This window comes from Genypterus blacodes, unplaced genomic scaffold (assembly GCF_046128005.1).
Source record: "Genypterus blacodes isolate CSIRO-AG114 ecotype Tasmania unplaced genomic scaffold, CSIRO-AGI_Gbla_v1 ptg000048l_1, whole genome shotgun sequence".
Classification (NCBI taxonomy): domain Eukaryota; kingdom Metazoa; phylum Chordata; class Actinopteri; order Ophidiiformes; family Ophidiidae; genus Genypterus; species Genypterus blacodes.
Window position 1 is genome coordinate 2,562,501 of NW_027466861.1, and position 22,268 is coordinate 2,584,768.

The 22,268-nt window shown below is 45.4% G+C and overlaps 1 protein-coding gene across 1 annotated transcript in view; it reads right to left on the reverse strand.

The window, feature by feature from the left end:
- The window catches only part of dlx6a (distal-less homeobox 6a), a 2,201-nt gene extending 880 nt beyond the window's left edge, over nt 1-1,321 (reverse strand). Inside the window, exons 1-2 of the mRNA XM_076150059.1 lie at nt 900-1,321; nt 127-320 (exon numbers count right to left, since the gene is read on the reverse strand). Coding sequence (XP_076006174.1) covers nt 127-320; nt 900-1,206 — 501 coding nt within the window. The 5' untranslated portion in view covers nt 1,207-1,321. The remainder of the gene's footprint in view (nt 1-126; nt 321-899) is intronic.
- Between the last annotated feature and the right edge of the window lie 20,947 nt (nt 1,322-22,268).

Here is a 22,268-nt window from a genome sequence, read left to right on the forward strand (position 1 = left end):
AAATAAAAATAAAATGAAGAGTCTACGATAATAATAATAATAATAATAATAATAATAATAATAATAATAATAATAATAATAACAACAACAACAATAATAATAATAATAATAATAATAATAATGTACCTGGGTTTGTGTAAGTCCCAGAGAAGCAGCCAGCTCGGCGCGTTCTGGTAAAGCGAGGTACTGTGTTTGCTGGAAACGGTGGTTGAGTGCTTGGAGCTGCAGGCTGGAATAGATGGTCCGGGGTTTGCGGATCTTCTTGCCCTTCCCATTGAATCGAATTTCCCCATTTTCAATCACTGTCGTTTTCTGCTGCTCTGCAACAAAAACAAGCAACGTTAGTATTCAAAAGAATGCAGAACATAACGCGTTGGGTTGGAGAAATAAAGAAGAAAAGAGAATGAAGAGGGGAATTCTGAGAGAAATAGAAACCAACGTTCCGATAAAATAGGAAATAAAACAGTCCTAGTTCAGGCAGACATGACGCTTTGGCTTTACCCGCCGCGCCGCAGCCACAGTCCTCATACGCTGTCATATTTAGGATATTGCTGGTAATGACATGTCAATTAAATGCTAATTACAACATTCGAGGCGTGCGGGCTGCTGCCTAATTTCCAGGAATAGTCGGTGAGGATCGCACGGCCGCGCTGATCGCAGCCCCGGCAGCAGTATTACAGCGTGGGGGGAAGGAGAGACTCATGACTCGCTACACGGCGCAGCAACGCGACTCTCTACCGCTGGATCTCGACTGGATCCCGTCTCCGTTTTTACGCGCCGCTTCCTCCAAACGCGATCGGAACCGTAAAATACCGGCAAATCGCGTGGGAAAGGGTTCGAATCCCACCCAACCAACAACGCTAAAGAAGGTCGATGCAGCCGGTGGCCCTGTTTCTTACCTGTGCCGTCTAACCTTGTCTGTCCGCCCGTGTTGTTGTGGTACGAGGGCAGGTACGGGCTGTGGTGCGGGTGGCTCACGTAGGGGTACGGTAGCGACCGGTTGTAGGTGTTGCTCCCGGGGTACGGGGTGTTGTCGTGCTGGTGGTGAGCGTGTGAGCCGGAGTGGAGACAGTGCAGCGGGTAGTGGCCGCTGGCCATCGACGGGGAGCTCTGCTGTGAGTGCGACTGCTGCCCAAACTCCATGAACGCAGACTTGGACGAGTCCTGAGCCTCCAGACCGTCAGCCATCGTAGTCATGGTCATCATCGAATTTTCTGCCTTGAGAGCACTCACCCCCCTCTCTCTCAAGACCAAATCGGGTTTCTCTCTCCCTCTCTCTCTCTCTCTCTCTCTCTCTCTCCCTCTCTCTCTCTCTCACCGCGCTGCTCTCTCTCTCTCTCTCTCTCGCTCGCTCTCTCTCTCTCTCTCCCCCCCCTCTATCCCCCCCCCTCTCTCTCTCAGATATCGTCCTATTAACGCGCGGGTTTTCCAGAAGCGTCTTTTATTTCTCCCCCCCTCGTCCTGTGATATTCTCACTCAAAGTGGCGGAAGGTGTACAGGCATAAGTTAAGGGAGAGATTTTAAGGTGGATTCTGATAAAATTGAGTCCCGGCTTCCAGACTTGATGCAGACACTACAAGTGAAGCGGTTCGTCTCCAAAGGGCAGCGTCTCCCGATTGGTCATCCGGCCCAACGTCATCAGTCCTCTGCGCGTTTCGGAGACTTGAGCTGGAGTTAACCCACCTTACCAGCTCCCACCGCAGCCACGGGGGGAATCATATATGGTGGGAAAGACGCTTAATTCCTGCAGAAGAGCTTCACGCGTAAAAAAAACAAAAAAACTCAACTCCATCTGGAAGCACAGAGTCAATTTAGATTTTTTAAGGCAATTTACGCAACAAAGATTCGCAAATTCTGATTAAATCTTAAGAAAAAAAACAACAATATTCACCCTTTAAAACTCAGGAATGAATGAATGACCTGTAGGCGATCACGTTGTGTTATGTTTTTTCTGAATATCAAAGCAGAACCACACACACACACACACGCACACACACACACACACACACACACACACACACACACATACATAATGCATGAGGTGCAACAACATAACTGCAAACATCTATTTAAGGCAGAGGGCTACTGTAGGTTTATGTTACATCAAATAACACGTGTATACATTTATGTTTGAATAACAAATGTTTCCAATACTTTTATAATAATTATCTATAAATTAGAGCCACTTGTAATTAGTAGTGTGTGAAACGGGATGAAACAGGTGGAGCAGCTTTGCAAATGAATAAGACACATTTTTATGAAATTACCTATAATTTTTTATATATGCATTTCGGTTCATAACAAGCTGAATTTCCTTACTTTATTTCTATTTCTTGTGTTGTATTTATCTCAACAGCAGCAGTTTGATCTTCCTCTCCTCCCGAATTAAAGCTGCCACGATCTTTACATTAAATACACTTTAATCAGATTTTGAACCCCTCTCTCTCTCTCTCCCTCTGTGTGTGTGTGTGTGTGTGTGTGTGCTTTGATGTGCTGCTCTTCATGTCCCCCCTGCTTTAAGAGCGCCACATTATTGTTCCTCTGGTTCCTCCTGAGGCGAGGTGACCATATGATTAAGGACGTGCACACAATTCAAAATACAGGCACACGTGACACATCAAATAACAATATGCCTGAGGTACAATAGGTTATTTTGCAGATAGAAGGGAGGATACCCACAGAAACTGACAGAGTCTTTATCCCCGCTGAAATATGAGGCCTGATAGGCTCCTAAATATATGTAAATTATACCGTTTGCCTCTGAGGGCTTAAATGTTCGATTTCGTAAATGAGGATAACAAACTCCTTCCGCTAATGGTCATGAAATATGCATTCAGATCATGTTTTGCATCACTTTTCACATATTTTTGCCGCAAAGTAACATCCAGCCATTTTCAACCAAAAAAAAAAAAAGGCGATGAAAAAGTAATTATGGCCGCAATCAAGTTACTAGGAAAACCTATTTGATTAGCGGCCACACTTTGCTCAAATTGCAGCTATAAAATTAAGAACAATTCGCCTGTAATGATTATGGACTGTGGGTTTATTTTGGGAGGGTGGAATAAAAGTGGATATAGCATAAATTATCCCCTAATTATACGCCAGTGTCGCCTCAATTATCCTCTTATCAAAAAATGGTTGTCTAAATGCAGCGTTTAGTTTCAATTTTCTCCTTTTCTCTCACAAGAACTTGGTACCTTGCTATTATCCGCGTCGACTACGGTTTGTTATTTACTTTGTGAGGATTTAAAAAGTGCACACAACCCGGACGGATCATCATTTTCCAGCGGCGGAGCAGGCGAGGAGCAGCTGAGGCAGAGAGAGAGATGGGATGAGCCCCGTGCGTGGATGCTAGATATGCCTCACACACACCTCCAGCTTCTCTTCGGTTCTCAGCTTGTGCGTCCGCCCCCCCCCCCCCCCCCCCCCCCTCACCCCTCTGGATGATGGCTGCAGGTAAGTACGCGCCTTTTTGTGTGCGTCTTTATGCGTCCAAACACGTGGATGCTTGGCGTGGCTGCCTGCTATTTGGTGCGTGTGTGTGTGTGTGTTTCACCCCTGACCTTGCAGCAGTCGGTCACCCCTCAGCGATCTAACATGGTGACCAACTCCCCTTCATGCCCCCGCGTTCCACTTGGACACGCAGAAGCGAAACCGGATCCTATGCGCTTTCTAATCGCCTTTGAGTGCTGCTACAAAGCCATACATGCGTCAGTTTGCAGTGTTTTCTGCCTGCTTTGCCTCCCTGCGGGCTCTAAAATCTCCGAGCTGAGACCTCTTCATCCCTCAGGGTTGTTGTCTTCTTCCTCCTCTTCTTTTTCTCTGCAGCATCTACTGTATTTGTGCCACCGCAGGCGTTAACTTGCGGCGGTAACAGTGTGATATCAAAGCGTTGGTCTCCCGCAGGCGTGTTGGGAGGCTTTACCGTGCACACTGAGATTAGCGAGGCGATGAAAGGACGGATTTGTTTGAATGGGGGAGAACATGACATACTCCACTTTGCTGCTTTGGGAGATGTTTAAGATGTAGGATGTATATGCATGCGCGCAGGCTGACAAGCGTGTCTGATTGAATGGTGCATCAGGCACAGAGGAGTGTGTTTGAACAGGATATCAGGCCAGGAAAAACGCAAAATATTAAAATTAAAATGGCACAAAACAATTTCAGTTAACGCACTGTTGAATGTAGACATTCAGAACCAAATTCCACTCTCACCTGCTGCTCCATTGAGCCTCGTTAGTGGCGTGTTGGGGGGCTCGCAGCCTTATTTGGGAGAGAAATTATTTCATATTTCGAATTCGACCAAATGTCAGTCACAGAATAGGTAAAGCGTTCAGCTGCAAATGTAGAAATCACTTTGTCTCTAAGTAGATGATTGACCTTCAGCACAATCAATGGCCGTGCTGGTTTAACACAAGTGGTCTTTATTTCCAGCTGTCCTATAAACGCTGATGAATGACTCTCTAAAATCACTCCAATATCCAACTGTGGATATATCAGGCCCAGGGCTTCCCCCACAGCCAGCTTGCACCGAAATAAATAGACAATATTTCATATTAATTCATCTATTATGGTGTTGTTTTATTGTTAACACACTGTTAACACTTTGTCGTGATTATTTTTGATGCACTAAACAGGATGTGCACCTTTTCCCCGTTTGGTAACCATGGCCATTACGCACAGACAAGGAGGAACATTTACGCACAAAACCTCTGGATCTTATTTAAAAAAAACAACACAATTCTCTGTTTTGGTATAGTGTGTGTTAGGCATGTTAATCATATCCGAGCGTTAACACATATATTTCCAGCAAAGACATACAGCTCATAATTCTCAAGAGCACTTTGGTGTTTGTGGTCGAGGCCACCTCCTCTGGCTGGAAGGCCCAGGCAGCAGGCAGCAAGGAGAGGCAGAGGGCAGAGGAGGCAGTTAGGGACGCAGAGGTCTGTCACATGCACCCAAAGGCCGGGGAAGGCACTTAAACAGAGCGTCTCCCCTCTCCAGCACCAACCCACATGGCGCTCCACAGACATCCAGGCGTCGACGGCCCTCCGAAGTGGCGCATATTGGAAGGAAAGGGGAAGGGAATGGAAGCTGCAGATGCACACATACCACACACAGCTGTCAGTATAACACGACTCATTGTAACTAGACTCGGAGGGGAGCACCCACGCACCCACGCAGCCCACCCCACCCCACCCCACCCCTCCCCTCCCTTCTCCTCCCCGCCAAAAATGATCACCAAACTACATTTAACGCTCCAGCAGAAGTCACCCGTGCTGCCCAAATGGTGGCACACCGCTTTTTACGCACATAAATTGGCGCACAGTGCACTAATGCAAACCCACTTATGCGAAACCTTTGATGTGTTTTTGTAAAAAAAAAAAAGAGGTTGGTGGTTTTGGTCATAAAGAAAACCAGGCGCGCACAGGCAAACTACTGTTTACAAGAAGTTTAGCATCATCCATGATCTGTGGAGTAAATGGCTGATTTGGCGCATGCGCAGCTCCAGGTGCGATGGAGGCCCTTTCAGATGGAGCAAACGTGTCGTGTTGGTGCAGGGGATGACCGCCGCCGTCTAAGGGCCTAATGGAGTCAATTTGGCAGGACTGGATCGACTCATACAGGCCGCCCGCGTCCTCATTAGGAGCGCTTGTTTCCTTTGACGCCTCCAAAGCGCTGCATGTTTATAGGTCCACCCGGGTGATTGGTTTTGCTTATAGTCGCCTGCACCAATCCAGGGTTTGGTAATTTGCGTGTAAAAAATGGGGAGGAAAAAAGTTAAAAACACGGTCAAGCAGGTGGAGGTGCAGAAGGGATGAAGATGGAGAGAGGATGACGACGGGTGCATTTCCAACCTCGGATCAGCAAGATTGTGAACAAACGAAGAGAGACACACACACACTCCACACACACACACGGTCCACGCAGCGGATAAGTGCGGGGATATAAATGTTAATGAGGGATTTTACCGTTACTTGTTTGGTGTAATTTCCAGTTTTAAGCCTGAAGCGCCGCGTTGCTGCCCGGTGACTCGCAGCAGCAGGAGCAGCAGCAGCACCTGGGTCGCTTCCGTACCTATAAGCCCGGTGATATGATCCAGCGAGTCAATAACAAAACAGCAGCAACCCCCCCCCCCCAAAAAAAAGGAAAAGAAAAGAAGAAATCTCAGATGAATTTTTTATCTTTGTGACAAATAAGAGTGGTGAGTGCGGGGCGGACACACCTCTTTGGTCCCTTTTCCCTCTCTCGACTTAATACGCGACATTATTAGGTCTGACAGCACAGTGGTCGGTCTTGAAGGAGAGGATTTGGTCGGTAGATGACAGACAGGAAGGCCAGCAATCATGGGCTTTTTCTTTTTTTTTATCAGAATGTACTGTTCGATGCCGTTTATCCCTGATGATAGAAAATTGCTCTGTTGCCAGGACGCAGCCGCTGGAATAGAGGGCAGGAGCAACATTTCCATTTTCCAGTTTGAAAGCCATTGAAATGAATTAGCAAAAACATGAAAAAAGAGGAGAAAAATGAGAAAGAATCCCGTGGTAAACAAAGGGGCGCAAACAAAGATACAATTTTCTTTGCCTCCAATCCTGCCTCATCGTTTTTCCTTTTTTCCCTTTCTTCCTTCCTTTCTTTCTTTCTTTCCTTTTCTTTCTGAGAGGGTTTTACTTCAACAGTTGCAAATCACATGCTTGGCTTCGACTGTAGTCCAAGGCCCGGGCCTCTATACTTCAAAGACAATCATTTACTTCACAACCTCCTGAAATAATTACAGCGCCTTTTCATCTGTCCTGATAGAAGAAAACATAAAAAATAAAATAAAAATTGCGAGCGTGAATTCCTGACAAGGAGGAGCATGAAGTGAACTCCTGAAATATTTTTTATTCTATGAAGTATAATTAAACAGCTGGCTGTCATAGTGAAATGTCAATTAAAGGATGAATCTTGTTGAGTCCTAATTTAGAGATGGGACCCTGCAAGATGAAAAGCTTCTAAGGGTTTCACACAATAGCTGTTATAAAATATTATATACTGAGTAATTTATGTGCAATGTTTGTGCATCGCTTAAAATTAAGTTATTGCGCAATTTTATCCTTTAATTTTATTGTTTTATCAGCAATTTAACGTCCTCAAATAAACCCATACAATTATTATTATTATTATTATTATTATTATTATTATTATTATTATTATTATTATTATCGCGTGCGTCTAATTTTTTTCAAAATTATTTTTATTTTATTTTAATTCCGTGGAAATACTTCAAATTTACCACAATAAAAGTCTCTGTGAGAATACTACAGGGACGTTAATAAAATAAATAAATTTAGAAGAATAAGCATAAATTCATTAGGCCCACAGACCTAAATTCCCTGCACGCGCCTCGTTGTATAATATTAGGTCACTGCATACACTAAAAGTCCCTGTAGGCCTGCTGTAGCACTTGTCGTCAAGGTAACCGCTTGTAATGTTAAACTGTGATCTGAGGAATATTTATCAGCGAGCCGGAGGTCCTGCGGTGAGACCATCATTACGGGAGAAGCTGGCTGTGTCCGAGCAGGCAGGTGGTGTGTGTCAGACCTCCGCAGGCTCTGAGCGTCTGAGCGCGCCTCCTGTGCGCGCCACACGCCTGAGAGAGAGGGAGAGAGAGAGAAAGAGAGAGAGAGAGAGAGAGAGAGAGAGAGAGAGAGAGAGAGAGAGAGAGATGGAGAGCTGCGCAATTACGCACCAAGCAAGCGCTGCATTCAGGATCAGGATGGAGAGGGAATATTATACAAGGAATAATACACTGATAATTTATGTGAGGGTGCTAAATGAAAAGGTAGGAGCGTGTAGAGGGATCAGGATTTTGCAGTCGTACAGGAATATTATTAGATACAAATGTGGAGTTAAATGTATAAATGGGAACTTCAGGCAGGCCCACACACATTTATGAGATGAAGACAAACCTGTAAGCAGCATATCTCATCTGTACGCCATCAAATGGAGTGTGGACGCTCTATAAATTAGGAATAGGCCCCAGCAAACATGTGAGGCACATCACTTCATAAAGAGCTTAGATGGCTACAAATAAAAAGAGTGTGAAAATAGAGAAAATCTTCCAAAATGGCATCAGCATCAGAAATAAAGAGAGAGTTGTCAACGTGAGAGTCTGAGCCAAAGGTAGAAATCAGGATACAGAAACTGGATAAACCTGTTGTTGTGAGAATCACTTGTAAAAACAGCTCTCATAAAACACACCCCGCCGCCCCCTCCCTCACACACACAAACACACACACAGTAGTCACATAGGAATGAATGCAGCAGTGGAGGAAGTGGTGCAACACAATGGGCAACAAAATAAAGAAGCTTGAAATTTAAGAGCAGCAGTGTGAAGTGAGGTGGAAAGAGAGCTGGAGACAGAAAGAGTCCCACCTGGTCCCAGCATGTGTGTGTGTGTGTGTGTGCGTGGTGGACAGAGCGAGTGTGTGTGTGTGTGTGTGTGTGTGTGTGTGTGGTGGACAGGTACATGTATGTCTGCAGGTTCTCATGAGCACAGGATTGGAGGAGTTTGTCAGACGATAGCTGTGGACCTTTGTGCTGCAAACACTCCTACCTGAAACTGCACCTCATCAGCTGCTCGGGGTTTTGGTTTGGCTGTGTGTTCTGCTCCTCTTACACACAGAAAATGAGTTTTCCTGCAAACTGCACGTTTTGTTTTGTTTCACTCCTGTCGTTTCACTTTGCAAGCAGCGTCTCCAACACAGAGGAATGTGCTGCCACATGATCAGGAAACTGTAGATTGAGTCTAACTAGTTTTGTATGTAACTTATAAACTTTATCAATCATTCAAAATTCAGCTCTTGTGTTATGGGACATTCAAATCTATTGCAAGATTCTGTTGTACTGTTATTAGAGTTACATTAGACATAATTTAATAGTGTAAGTAATATTTATATACAATATCGTAACTACATTTGAAAATACAATCACACATATTTATCATTATTATTATAATTATTATAGAAAAGCCAAAGCATGATTCACTGAACGTCTCTAGATTCTGCTATTGAGCAAGGCACTACACACACTTCCTTCATCTCTAAACTGATCGGACACATAAAGTTTAAACTATTAATTGATTTTAACACACTTTCATAAAGGCATAGGAGGAGACTAGGACAGAAAATGATGATATGTAATGATTTTTACCTCCTAAGATTCTGCATGTGTCACTCAGCTGAGCTTTAATATGAAATAGCTTTAAATAAAATAAATGCAAAATTAAAAATAGTGCCAAATGTTTCTAGACTGAAATTACAGCAAACAGAGGACAAAGAAAATGTCATCAGTTGTGTGGAAAGTGCAGGTTGATCAGAATGTGCCGTCACAGATCACAGAGCAGAGTTTTGTCCAGCAGATCATCATTTCAGAGTTATTAATTTGTTGCCTCCAAAGCCCTCCTGACTCTTATTTTCATTTGCTTTGAACTGTCAGTTTCAAGTGGAGAGGTTTTAGGACTTTGTTCATTTTGGTGAAGTGAAGGTAGCCAATTATTGTTATCATTGCCCTTGAAAATGCATTAGGGCTCACCTGAGGGCTCACTCCATCACACAGACTGAAGGGCCGATTAACAAAAAACGACTTATGACCTTAATCCATCACAAAATTACCCAAACGGCGAGGTAGCAATCAACATCTCTCATTCAGATCCACGCTGTAAACTTTCTTATTGTTGGCGTCTCACCTTGGACAATGTAGTGTGTAATTCTGAGTGCTGGGAAGCTGAATATTGTCTTAAACATAATTAACAAAAATGTCCTTCAAAGATCCACTTCAGGTTTGATGCAGCTGATGTGATTCACAGTCACAAATCTCTTTGTTTCATTTGAAATGTCTTAAAATGGACGTATCAATTTCACAATTTGACGAGTGAACGTTCATCCTTTTGTTTCAATATAATATTGACGTGTGATTCATTCAAAGAGGAGAGAAGTGAGAAGGAGAAAGGAAACAATATAGGATGGAATATTTCAAAATAAAATCAGTAGAAGAGAAATGCATTTGAAATTCATGCACATGCTTGATGATATTTATTTTCTATTTATCTTGATTCTTTCCATTAAGACACGAAGATGGAAAGAACCCTGAATAATTACATTAACATATTCTATATATATATGTTGCTATTAAAACCCTCAAATGATGAAATTGTGTTTCCAGGTTGCAGCTGCATGTAACTTCTTCCCTCCTCTTCTTCTTCTTCTTCTTCTCTCTCTCCAGTGTCTCTCGCTGCCGTTTCCATCACGCCCACCTCCCTCTCACGCTCGCCTTCGCCCCTTCGTGTCCAATCCCACCGCGGCCGGCCTCCGTCCCTCTGTCCGCTCTCCTCGTCCCCTTCTCTCCCCTCTTCATACCCACTCTACCCCACTCTTCCTCTCTCCTCAACCTCGCTCTCTCTCCCCCTAACCTAACCCACACACACACACACACACACACACATACACACATGCACACACTCCTCTCCTCTCTCTTCCACCACCCACTCTTTCCCCCCTCGTTTCCTTCACCCCCACCCCCCCAACCCTCCACCCCCACCATAGGTACGCCTCCATCCCCCCCCTGCCTCCCTCTTTGGCAGCTCCATCTCCCCTCCATCCCTCCCTCCCTCTCTCTCTCTCTCCCTGGTTGGTTTCCACAGCTGCGGTGAGTGAGGGGCAGATGACCGGAGAATTGGCCCCTGGGAGAGCGCGGAGCCATCCTGGTGCTATTAGGCTCGTGGCTAATAATAGGTGTTTTAGACGGGGGGAAGATCAATCAGGGGGAATCATGGGGAATGTTCGGAGCAGCGCTTTTTACACATCGGCCCAGATGGATGAAATTACACTTGTCAGTTTTTAGTTGCATTACTCCCAAATTGGTTGTCTACTCTTCTCTCTCCCTCCCTCTCTCTCTCCCTCTCTCTCTCTCCCTCTCTCCTTTCTCCCTCTCTTTGCCCTCATTCATGTGTCAGTGGCCTGCTAAAAGGATTCGGTGGTGAAATCCGTGTCATTTTTGTCTTTTCCCTGTTTAGCCCCACACAGCCATGCAGCAGCGACTCTACTGCCTGCACATATACACTCAGATGGAATCCGTCCTGAGGATCTTAGTGGGTCTCGGTCAATTTCCACCTTAAAGCCACCAAGTGTATACCAGTGAAATGTGCATCTGGAACTCAGGGTAATGTTGTGTGAAGGAATTGATTGAATCACTCTCAAAACTGTCCACAGTGCAATAAAGGACTGTAATTATAATGCATGTGTAACATTACGCTGCACATAATACATGATTATCAATATAATGATTATTTCTTAAGCAAAGTGTTGAATGATTAAAGTACAGTAATTACACTATAATTGCAGAAATGACAATATAATGTGTAACTGTTATGTAATTAATGCTGTCTGAGGCAAATGAAACTTACTGTATCAATAAAATCTGCAAAAAGTGTCTCTGTGTGGTGAGCATTGGAAATAATAATCAATTATTGTTTATGGCGCTGCTGATGTTTGTAGGGGTGGAACGCTTTTCAGAAAGATGAAGATTTACAAAGCCAGTATAAGGCAACGCAGTACTGAGTGATTTCAGTTTGCATGACGTCTATGTAGTGGAGAGCATGTATGTGAGGTTAGTTAGTCCTGCCAGTGCCCTTGAGCAAGGCACTATAGGCTGTTGAACACCGACTGACACATTTTCACTTGTGACAATGACATTAACATAAAGCAGTTATCCTGGGGAATCCATCTTAAATCAGTAATCAAATTAATAATGTCATTAGAGGCGTCAGGATAGTAAATTATGTGCGTATTTGTGAGAAGTTACATTTAAATCAGAGTAATTTGCTCGTGACGGTGACGCTACACTTTAGTGGCTCATGTAGCTGTGATTGATTACCTGACAGTTGAAAATGTTAATACATGACACAAAATGACTGAAATGATAGACACGATGGCGATCACACTGAGTGAGTCGTGTTGTAGACGGAGGAAAAGAGCTCGGCACATTGGGCAGATGGTCCCCCCCCCCCCTTTAAGCTGCTGTTGTGTTACATTATAACTAGCGCAGTGAGTCAGTCAGGAAAGGTGACTACGGAGGCTGAGAGGGATCTCTTCGAGGCGGACACACAACAGCCATTTGTGTCAGTGATTTCCACTTGTGAACATCCGGTTGACAGACAAAAATGTTTGGTGTTTACAATGCTTTCCTCGCAACTAGCCCCTCGCATTAGCAATTTCCTCTTCATGCCGCGGCTACCGGAGAAGCCTCCAGCTCAAAGGGAGGGGGTGAGGGGGGGGGGGGGGGGGGCATGGTATTGATATATTAAAGTGGCTCAAGTGGTTGCTTGTGTTACTTGTGTTGTAAGACAAGCAGCTACAGCACCCTACCATCAACACACTAGCATGACAATCACAGCCAAGATTGGCTGTGCGCTAAAGCAGCCGCTCTGAATAGCTCACCAGGGAGACATTTTCCCCCCCATTGAAAATCAATACAGCCCCCAGATGTTGGGGTCTCCCGGCCCCCATCAAGCAGCGAGATGTTCCTCAATGTCTGATTGCACAACGTCGCCATCCAAGAAGGCTGGAAACAGAAAGGGCTCTTTGACTGGAAGCGCGGTGACCATGGGGGAGGGAACCAGGGCCGCTGTGAGAGAGTGTCTCCTTAGCAACAGGAAGAAAATTAACATTGACATCCTGACTTCCCGGCAAAACTCGTCTCGGGGCTTGTGCTGGATATTTCCATGGGGCGAGCAAAAAAAAAAAAGAAAAGTGATGTTCAAAAGCCGATATAAAGACACACACTCCCTGCTTGCCTTCCATTTATATTGAAATGAGTTTTTTCGCCTCTGCTCCCTCCTCTGCTCGGCTTGTGTGTGGTGAATACGGAGAGTCCTAATGTATGTATTTTGCAGATTTTACTGTGTCTGGTGTTTCCGCGCCTCTCCTCTGTGACTCCGTGTTTGCCTCCCGCTGCGGTAAACACAACATCGCTATGATAGCACATGCATTTCAGAAAGCTCAAAACACCACCGAGGAGCCGAAACATTCATTCTCTCCCGCTCGCTCAATCTCTTCTTCCCCCCCCCCCCCTCTCTCCCTCTGCCAGTCCTCTCCCTTACTTCCAGCCAAGGTATTCAGCTCCCATGATTGCAAACACGGATAATGACAGCATCTCCCGGGGGCCGGCGGAGGTACCCCACTGATGCTGAGAGACTCTATCCTGTCGTCACATTGCAGGAAATTTGTCGGCGGCGCACATGGAGCCTGGTGAGCTTTGGCAAGGCACCGCCAGAAGCTGGGCTGGCTGTTTTTTGTTAATAAAATGGAGTGCAAATTGTGCCGAGCTCGTATGCATTGGAACAGCTCGCTGCTTCCTCCCATTACAAGGCCAGGGCGAGCGCCATGGAAGCATAAGCGTGAATACATTATAAAGTAATGAGGAAACATCCAGGAGAGGGTCACGGGGGGCGTCGAGCGGCTCCAGAGGCCTCACCGAGAGCTTTCAGCGTGCTCCGTGATGGATTAGTCATTTTTGTTTGAAGAGCGAGCGAGAGGTGGAGTTCAACAATGTTACACATAGCAACAGTTGCTAAGAGTTGCAGCATGCGAGAAACCTATTCAGATTTTGAATGTGTACAGTTGCGGCTGAACGAGAATATAGGTGAATAGACGTGAGATAAGGCTGTTTTGTTTATCGATGATGATGATGGTGACATTTCTACCACAATGCCGCATCATATTCATGAGCACGGAAGATCTGCGAGGAATCAGGGGGAAATGGAGAGGATAATAACGTGAACCATTCGCACCATAGTAGCACCAGAGTGGTTAAGACTTGAATGTCACTTTGGAATTTGAGGCACATCTCAGATGGCGGCGTACGGGTGTAAAATCTGACACTCCCCATCCTGGCGACGAGTGCAGCTGGAGGGTATTGTTCTTAAGAATCTCCCGATATGAAATCCATACAGTCGCGGGGAAAGGGCCTGTGGTCAGGTACAAAAACATTCATACGCATCAAGTCTGCTCACTTGGACATCATTCGCGTAAGAAGTCGAAATACCAAGTCGCCTCCTTTTAGAGCTGGGCCGACTCTCTTGGATGTGTCACGGAAATCGCGGGAATTCACAGTGACACACTTAAAAGCCGGAGCTGAGTGCATTATAGACTCTGCCTGTCTATCACGCATCTCACAAACAGGTCACATTCTATACATTCACTGGAGGTGGCGGTGGGGGGGGGGGGGTGGGAGGAGAGTGGGGGTGGGGGGGCGGGGGGTTGTCGGTTTGAGCCCAGTGCTTTAGAGCCACTTTCGGTTTCTCTCCACACCCTCCCATTGGCATTCAGTCACTGATGAGCCCACCGAGCCGCAATGGAGTCGCCTGATGGAACGCCATGGCAACGACCGACACCTGGCAAGAGTTCATCCCACCTCCTCCTTTCTCTTTCTCTCCTCCATCATCCCCCTTTTCCCTCCATCAGCCCTCCCTCCCCCTCCCCCTCCCTCACCCCCCCACTCGCCCGAGATGCTGGAACATATTTCCCTCAGACTGACTGAAAGCCCCTGTGAACAAATAATGGGTGCACGCCAGTCTAAATAAAGTGCGGTTTATGAGTTGCGGTCAGAAACGTCTCCCTCTGCCTCTCTCTCTCTCTCTCTCTGGCTCTCTCTCTCTCTCTCTCTCTCTCTCCCGCTCTCTCTCTCCATTTTAATGTTCTGCACAAAACACAGTTGCCAACATTTTTCTTTTCAGGCCTGTATGGCTGGTGGGTGATTATACAAAGCCATTTTTTCCTCTCTGGCAGTGAAGGCGCACAGTCAAATAAAAAGAGCGGCTCCACACCAGTAGTCTGCAAACCCGTTTGTGTAGAATGGAACACGGCTCTCCAGCCAAAACAAACCGGCGTGGTCCCTTTGCCATTTCTCAGCCTGGGCTCTTCAGTAATATCTCAGGCCTGGTCGTGGTATAAATCTTCGGAAAGTGTGCTTTGACTTACTCCTGTTATCAATTAATCAAATTAATCAGGAGTTTTGTTAAGGCTCTTGCCTTTGACTGAGGGGTCGAATTGGGAAGTTTGAGAAAACCACATTTTGATGCAATCCCCATATGCGTATTAACAAAATAAACCGAATCCACTGATGATGGAAGCTTCCGTAATGGCTCTTTCTGCTGAAATCACATTTAATTTTAATGTTAGCAGTATATTAACAATGAACTCTTGGGAGGGAAAACTCATATTGTGCTATTAAATTCTGTAAGAATACATTTGCTGCTGTCTACAGGATGCCCCCCCCCCCCCCATATTCTGACGAGATGGATGTGATTGGCCAATTGGGGTCACAGGACGCCAAAATGAAGACATATCAAGAAAAGCGAATGACGCATTTAAATACATAACAAAGACAAGACAGTGAATCATGCAGTTGCAGTGTAAGAGGACGGATCAACATATTATCTCATTTACTGTCCATTTTGAAACCTTTGCCATGCTTTAATTTCCTGAAAACAAATGTAACCAGTTCTCTCCCTTGCTGCCACACTGCTGTCCACACTGAGTGAAAACAGGTCATTTCAAGGGCCATCCATCCATCCATCCATCAAACCTGACCAGGCAACAACAACCCATATGCGTGTGTCTGCTCTGCAACCTTCAACACTTCATTCCTAGAACACAACACTAGGATACAATAGATTAATGTTAAAGGAGAAGGTGGTAATATAATAACACCAACCATCAATAGTGATACACCATCATAACCTAAGCCAACAATCATGGTCGACTGACACAAAGAATCCTTGCTTCAGACACGGAATAGAGCAGAAGAGGAAGTGACTATTTTCACTTAGTCCCCCTGGTGATTTCGCACATTCATAAATACTTTAGCTATCAAGACTTTGGTTTAGCAGCCTGTGATTAGTGGCTTGGTCAGTGCAAGGGTTTGGTAAAACCCTTAGTCTCAATCTCTTAAGGCTTGGCAGCAATTACTGGCCTCATTTAGTCGCCCCCCCCTCCGAAAACCAAAGTATGGAGGCCCACTCTGCCACTTCTCCTGCCAGCAGAAAAAATCAAGATGGCTGCCGCTGGAAAAAGCTCTGAGATTGCAGAATAGTGTGATGAATCATATTCCAAAATGTTACATGTTGGGCTGAGTGCTTTCTTTCCATCTTTCTTATATTGGTGCATTGACGCATGAGGCCATCGCCAAATTGTTTATGCTAAATTGCCAGCGCTATAGGAGGCACGGCGCTAAAGGGGAATGGGGCAAAACGAGGAACATTGAATGGTGGCTTGTAAAAGCGAGAAGGAGCGTGCCATCGTTTTAAAATGGTGTAATAGAGAGAGAGAGAGAGAGAGAGAGAGGTTCACACAGCTTTCATCGTAATCATGCATTTATGGACGCACACATGGGGGGAAATACCTATTGGTACGTCTGTTACAGCAACTGTGCTGAAGTCAAACACATTTGATCGACACAACACTCACCAGGTTTGACCTTTGTATCTTGTAACTGTAAAAATACAAATAACTATTAGAACCACGTTTCAAAATTTGTGCCGCAAAAGTGGAATCTGGCTTGTTTTCTGAGTGTGCCCTGATTGGAAAAATGGTTGTTTTTGTCCATGTAAGTTTCTCAGAAGGTATCCAGGGTGTAATGGAGTCCTGAGAGGAGCCAGAAGTGTTAATGTTAATGAGCATTAAAGCACAATCCTCTGCACGGACCCTGGCTCTGAGGTAATGCCGATCACATGGATTACTACTGGCACCCTCAAACCTAACCACAACCCACTCTGCTCCAGGCCCAGAATCGGGAAACCAGAACGGTTTCAATCATGTAGTTCACATGACATGCCGTACATTCTTTCACAGCCAGGAAATATGAAGAAGAGATGATACATGGTGTCTTATAAAGCAAGAAACCCATGACCTAAGAAATGTAATCTAGAATGCAAATGTTGGCTTTTTGTAATTCTCCCTTTTTGGGAGCAATTACTTGGTAGTCTGTGTTTTGTTATGTCCCGTTACTGTGTTAAGTGAGTCTAGTTCTTGGATGAAACGACTCGGCTGGGATAGAAGTGAATGACAGGCGTGAAGTGGCTGAAATGCTCTGGAACGCAGCCAAAACAATTGTCTTTGTGTTCGCCAGACAAACAGGTGACAGAAAAAAGGTTTGTGCACGATGAAGAGAAGCAACTTCAGACCGAAGAGGCCAAAGAAGAGGAACTACACGAATCCCCGGTAGACGCATCACTACACCCGTGGCTTGTTTTAGTGCTGATAGCTCTGCTCTCTCACTCATCACAACAACCAGGTGCACTAACGCAAGTCACGCCACCAACCAAATTTATTAGCTTTCAGCGCGAAATTAAACAAGCTTCAGTTTACATAAGCGCCCTCAAACGGCTGTCGTAAATTATCACACATTAGTCGATTCTTCTGGCGCGTTCGGCCTGGCGCGTCAGAGGAGCTTAGCGCAGCGGGCCGCGGGGACAAACATCACCTTGTCCACTTGATTACAACAAATAAATACTACTGGGAGACGGATACATCTTCCGTGAAAATTTATACGGAGCACAAGGCCACATTTATGAATTGGACCAAAGAGAGTCGCACGTAATAGAAATGTCAATCTCTCGGTTAGCAGCAGGGCAGCGATAGTTAGTTACAGAAAACTCTCTGACTCACTCATTTAAACTTTGTTTTACAGCGCTGACACGCACACATGACAAGCAGCTAAAACGCTGCCTAATAAATATGGCCTCCGTTTTTATGCCTGCTTTGAGGTAACCCTAATTAACCAGGCACTACACGCACCCCCCAATGACATATGTCCCAGCCAGAGCCAAAAATAACACGGCCCTGAGGGAGGACGCATGAGGAAGAAGGAGAGGGCCGGTGTTTTGTTGCGTGTGTGAGTTCTGTGCAGGAGCATCTGTGTGTGTGTGCGTGCTAGTGACTTCCAATCTGAGCGAACCTGCACATTTGCATTAAGACTCCAGGCCCGGGGTCCCTGGTGGCATCTCCCAGAGGAACGCTTCACAGGCCGGGGGGAGGGGTGGGCCCCCCAGCCCGTCCAGGCGCGCCGGCTTCCAATGTGAGCGTGGCCGAAGCACCTGCGAGGAGGCGCGGGAGGGAGGAAGCCACGAAGGAGGAAATGAGAGGAAGGTAACGGCAACAATTACAACCAAAAAAAAGAGAGAGGAAGCTGTATGCGTTCTGTGCGTCGGTGTGTGTGGAGATCAGTGTGGTTTGCAGGGGCGGAGGTGAAGCTGTAGTCGTGGAGGGCAGATGGAGAGCAGAGCGGCACCCATTAACTCAAACTCCTCCCAGGCAGCCAGGCTAGGAAACAGGCAATACGTTAGCATGGGGGTGATGATGAAGATGCGTGTGTGTGTAGGGGGGTAGAGTTCAGTTTGCCCAATAACTCTCCTCTACACACCTATAACAACCTTTCTGCTAAATGGCTGTTTGCTCTGCATCTTCTCTCTCCATCTGTTTTCAGCCTCTACTTAGCCCCTTTTTTCCTCCATATTTGCTGAACGTAGGCCTGCTGGACTGCCACTCAACCGTTGCCTTATAACACTTAACACTTTGTGCATCCATGTATGTGAAAATATTCAGCACGGTAACTGAAGCATAATGACAGGACTGTCAAAAAAAGCAAAGATTTGATTATTGACCCAACAAAAAATCAGGCTGTAATTTCCTTACATGTTCCCCTTTTAGTAACAACAGCAAACAAATTAAAGCAATTCCACCATTTGCAGGGAATCTATGTCTGAATTAGCCTACCTTTCTGTAAATTACAGCACAATAATCTGTATTTGTAATCTGATGGTCAAGATCAAGATGGGGCATCAACTTTGTGTTATGCAGGCAGATATGGATCATAGCTGTGGGTCACACTGGGTCATTTCCAATCTTTGATACTGCCAGAACGTTGTGCTCTTTGATTTTGGTCGTGGGTTGATGCTGTTTTGGATTGACGACGGAAGATTTCATCACAATTCTGGCTCGACGGTTTCCTTTCATCTGTGACAGCCCAAGTGTCTGCAGGAGCCTGAAGTGCAAAGAAAATGGAAGAGCTGGTCCTCTTCATCCATGAGTGATAACGTTGCTTTCAGTCTCTGTACAAAAGTGCGGTTTCAAGCAACAGCTGTTTCTTATACTTTCCTTAATTTATTGCACCTACACATGCTCCTAAATGTTCACAAAGAACCAGAACAGCAGATCCAAAACATGAGCCGCTTTTCGTAGCCAAGAGCTAATTGATATTTTTCCACAAACAGCATTCAGTAAAACTCTCTAACGGCCTTAAATCTTAATCACTGCAGTCGCTCGAGACTAGACATGACATCATGGCAACAGGTAGCCCAGTTAGTTCCACGGCTCTTTAATCATCAAGATTGCCATCATAATGGTGCAGTCGGGCCGCTGGCACACAAAAGAAGGCCTCTCTGTGTGGAGGACTCAGATAAGGTATGTCTCTGCTTCAAACAGTCTGGAAACACAGTGGAGGAGAACAGTGTTTCCTTTATTTTGATGATCTCAGATAAGGGGGACACTCAAAACTGCTGACATCCCCATTTATGAACAACTGGACACTGCAATATCCCTACATGCTTCCACTGGAATGGAAGTGAAACACAGCGTTGAACATTATCTGTAGAAATTTCATACAAAAAAAAGAAGATTCCTTGTAAATGAGGCGCAGTGGCAGAGGTTAAGTGACGACAGCTGGCTCTCAGATTGTGCACTTCCAAGACAATCGGCAGTTATAGATTTAAACCTTTACCGATAACCAGACTTTTGCCAAAACACAATCAACTCCCTGTCAACACATTGGCTCCAGCGCTTTCTCTTTCCTTTCTCCTCCTCCTCCTCTCTTCTCCCTGCATGTTGGATGCCTCGGTGTCAGCCACACCAGTTATTCCCCTAATCCTAAACAGATTGGCTTCCGCCACAGAAGAAAACCCTCAGTCTGGCCGTCTCCTCGGCGCTCGCCTCGCAGAAACCCCATTAATCGACAGCACATGGCGATAGGTTATGGAATGGATTATGGGCCCTGCGACGTATGTGGTCCGTTGGCTTCCCCGATGGCTACATGGTGGCGTTCAGGGACACACTCCCTAACGAGGAGACAGAATTGATCTGTGCTGTTCTCACTTTTACAGGCTCCCCAAACCGAAGAGGGAGGGGGACCGTTGTCAGTCATTCCTAATAGTCGCTCCCCTCAACAGCAGAGTCAATGGCTTTCTCCCTGATGTGAACACTGCATAGAAACTCATGCGGCGGGCTGAACGTGTAATTATCAAACTTGGAGCTGCTTATTAAGATGAGAAAGAGGACAAGGCGATTGTGTTTCTTTTATTTTTTGTTTCTGTGCACAATGGAGTAAGTGGAGGTCTGTGGAATCATGGCGAGGAAGAAGGAGATGAGAGGAGGAGGACAAGAGAGGGAGAGGGAGAGGGAGAGGCATGGGGAGTGTGAGAGAAAGGAGAAGGAGAGAGTGGAGCACACACACACACACACACACACACACTTGTGCATACACAATAGTCACAGAACATAATAGTGAGGTAACCGCAGTCTTTTTTTTCCACCACTGTGCCAGTAGGTGGTATGTGCGAACAAGTGTGTGCGTATGCGTTTGTGTGTTAGTGTGTGTAGATGTGTGTACTTCCTAGGGGGTGGGTGAGGTCTCAAACACAGCTGCACGGCCTGCTCTGCCTCTGTCATTTGTTCAGCACTAGTCTGCCAAGGGTGAAAAGTGACCAAAATTATCCAAGAATTCAGGGTGAGCTCTTAGTGTGTGTGTGTGTGTGTGTGTGTGTGTGTGTGTGTGTGTGTGTGTGTGGTGGGGGGTGTCCTAATTTCGGAGGAACGGGTGAAAATTACACCACTGCACACATGTCCGGAGAAACCAGAGTGGATCACACAGGGGTTTGAAACACAGTGTGTGTGTGTGTGTGTGAGTGTGTGCTTCATAGACAGTGCTATGGATTGCCTCTTCTCAGTTTCATCATGTGTGTGTACGTAATCAGATTTCGACCCAATATGAGGGAGATGAATCTCACCCCTGCATCGTAGCTTTTTAAAAATCATGCTGATTGGTCCGAGGGAGCAATTACTGATCAAAACACGGTGACATAGTGTGTATTGATTGGCTCTGAGTGTGACTGCATCATCTGGGGGACATGATTACTGTCGCATTGTTTTTTACTCAAGACTTTTTTGATTCTTTGCTGTTGCGCGTTTTTCATGTTTCATGAGTTGTGACTCTGGATATGTCGTCAACATGCTGGTATCGTGTCAGATATGGAATAATGTGACCACGGGGACAACAGTATGTGGTGTGTGTGTGTGTGTGGTCGGTGAATAAAGGGGGAAGGAAACATACTTAGGACGTTTTAGGAATACAGCAAAGATCTACACACAAGAATATCAGTGGGAATCTGCATGCGGCGCTACATGCTAATTGTTTGGAAGTAGGCAAATACACCAAGATACATCTGAAAATAAAGGCATATATGCATATTACTACAAATATAACAACATATTAACACGGCTGACACAGTTGTTTGACATAAATTGGTAAAAAATCAAGAAGAATTTGGTCACTGAAGCATATCGTTGCACATGTACTGTACAGTCACATGCTAGCTAGCGCTGGCCGTTAGGGGGTCAGCCCTATGTTCCCTCAGCCCAATGGTCCCACAGCCCTAGGTTCACTCATTTCTAAGATTTTTTTCAAAATTAGGCCCTATGTTCCCTCAGCCCTATGTTCCCTCATTTCTAATAAGGCCCTATGTTCCCTCAGCCCTATGTTCCCTCATTTCTAAGATTTTTTTCAAAATTAGGCCCTATGTTCCCTCAGCCCTATGTTCCCTCATTTCTAATAAGGCCCTATGTTCCCTCAGCCCTATGTTCCCTAATTTCTAAGATTCTTTTCAAAATTAGGCCCTATGTTCCCTCAGCCCTATGTTCCCTCATTTCTAATAAGGGCTAGGGTTAGGGTTAGGGTTATCTAATCTTAGAAATGAGGGAACATAGGGCCTAATTTTGAAAAAAATCTTAGAAATGAGGGAACATAGGGCTGAGGGAACATAGGGCTGAGGGAACATAGGGCTGAGGGAACATAGGCATGCTGCCGCGGTTAGCATGAGGTGAAATTAAATGAAACTATACTTGATAGACCAAGATTATTTGTCATGTACACATACAGTACATGTCATTTGCTATACC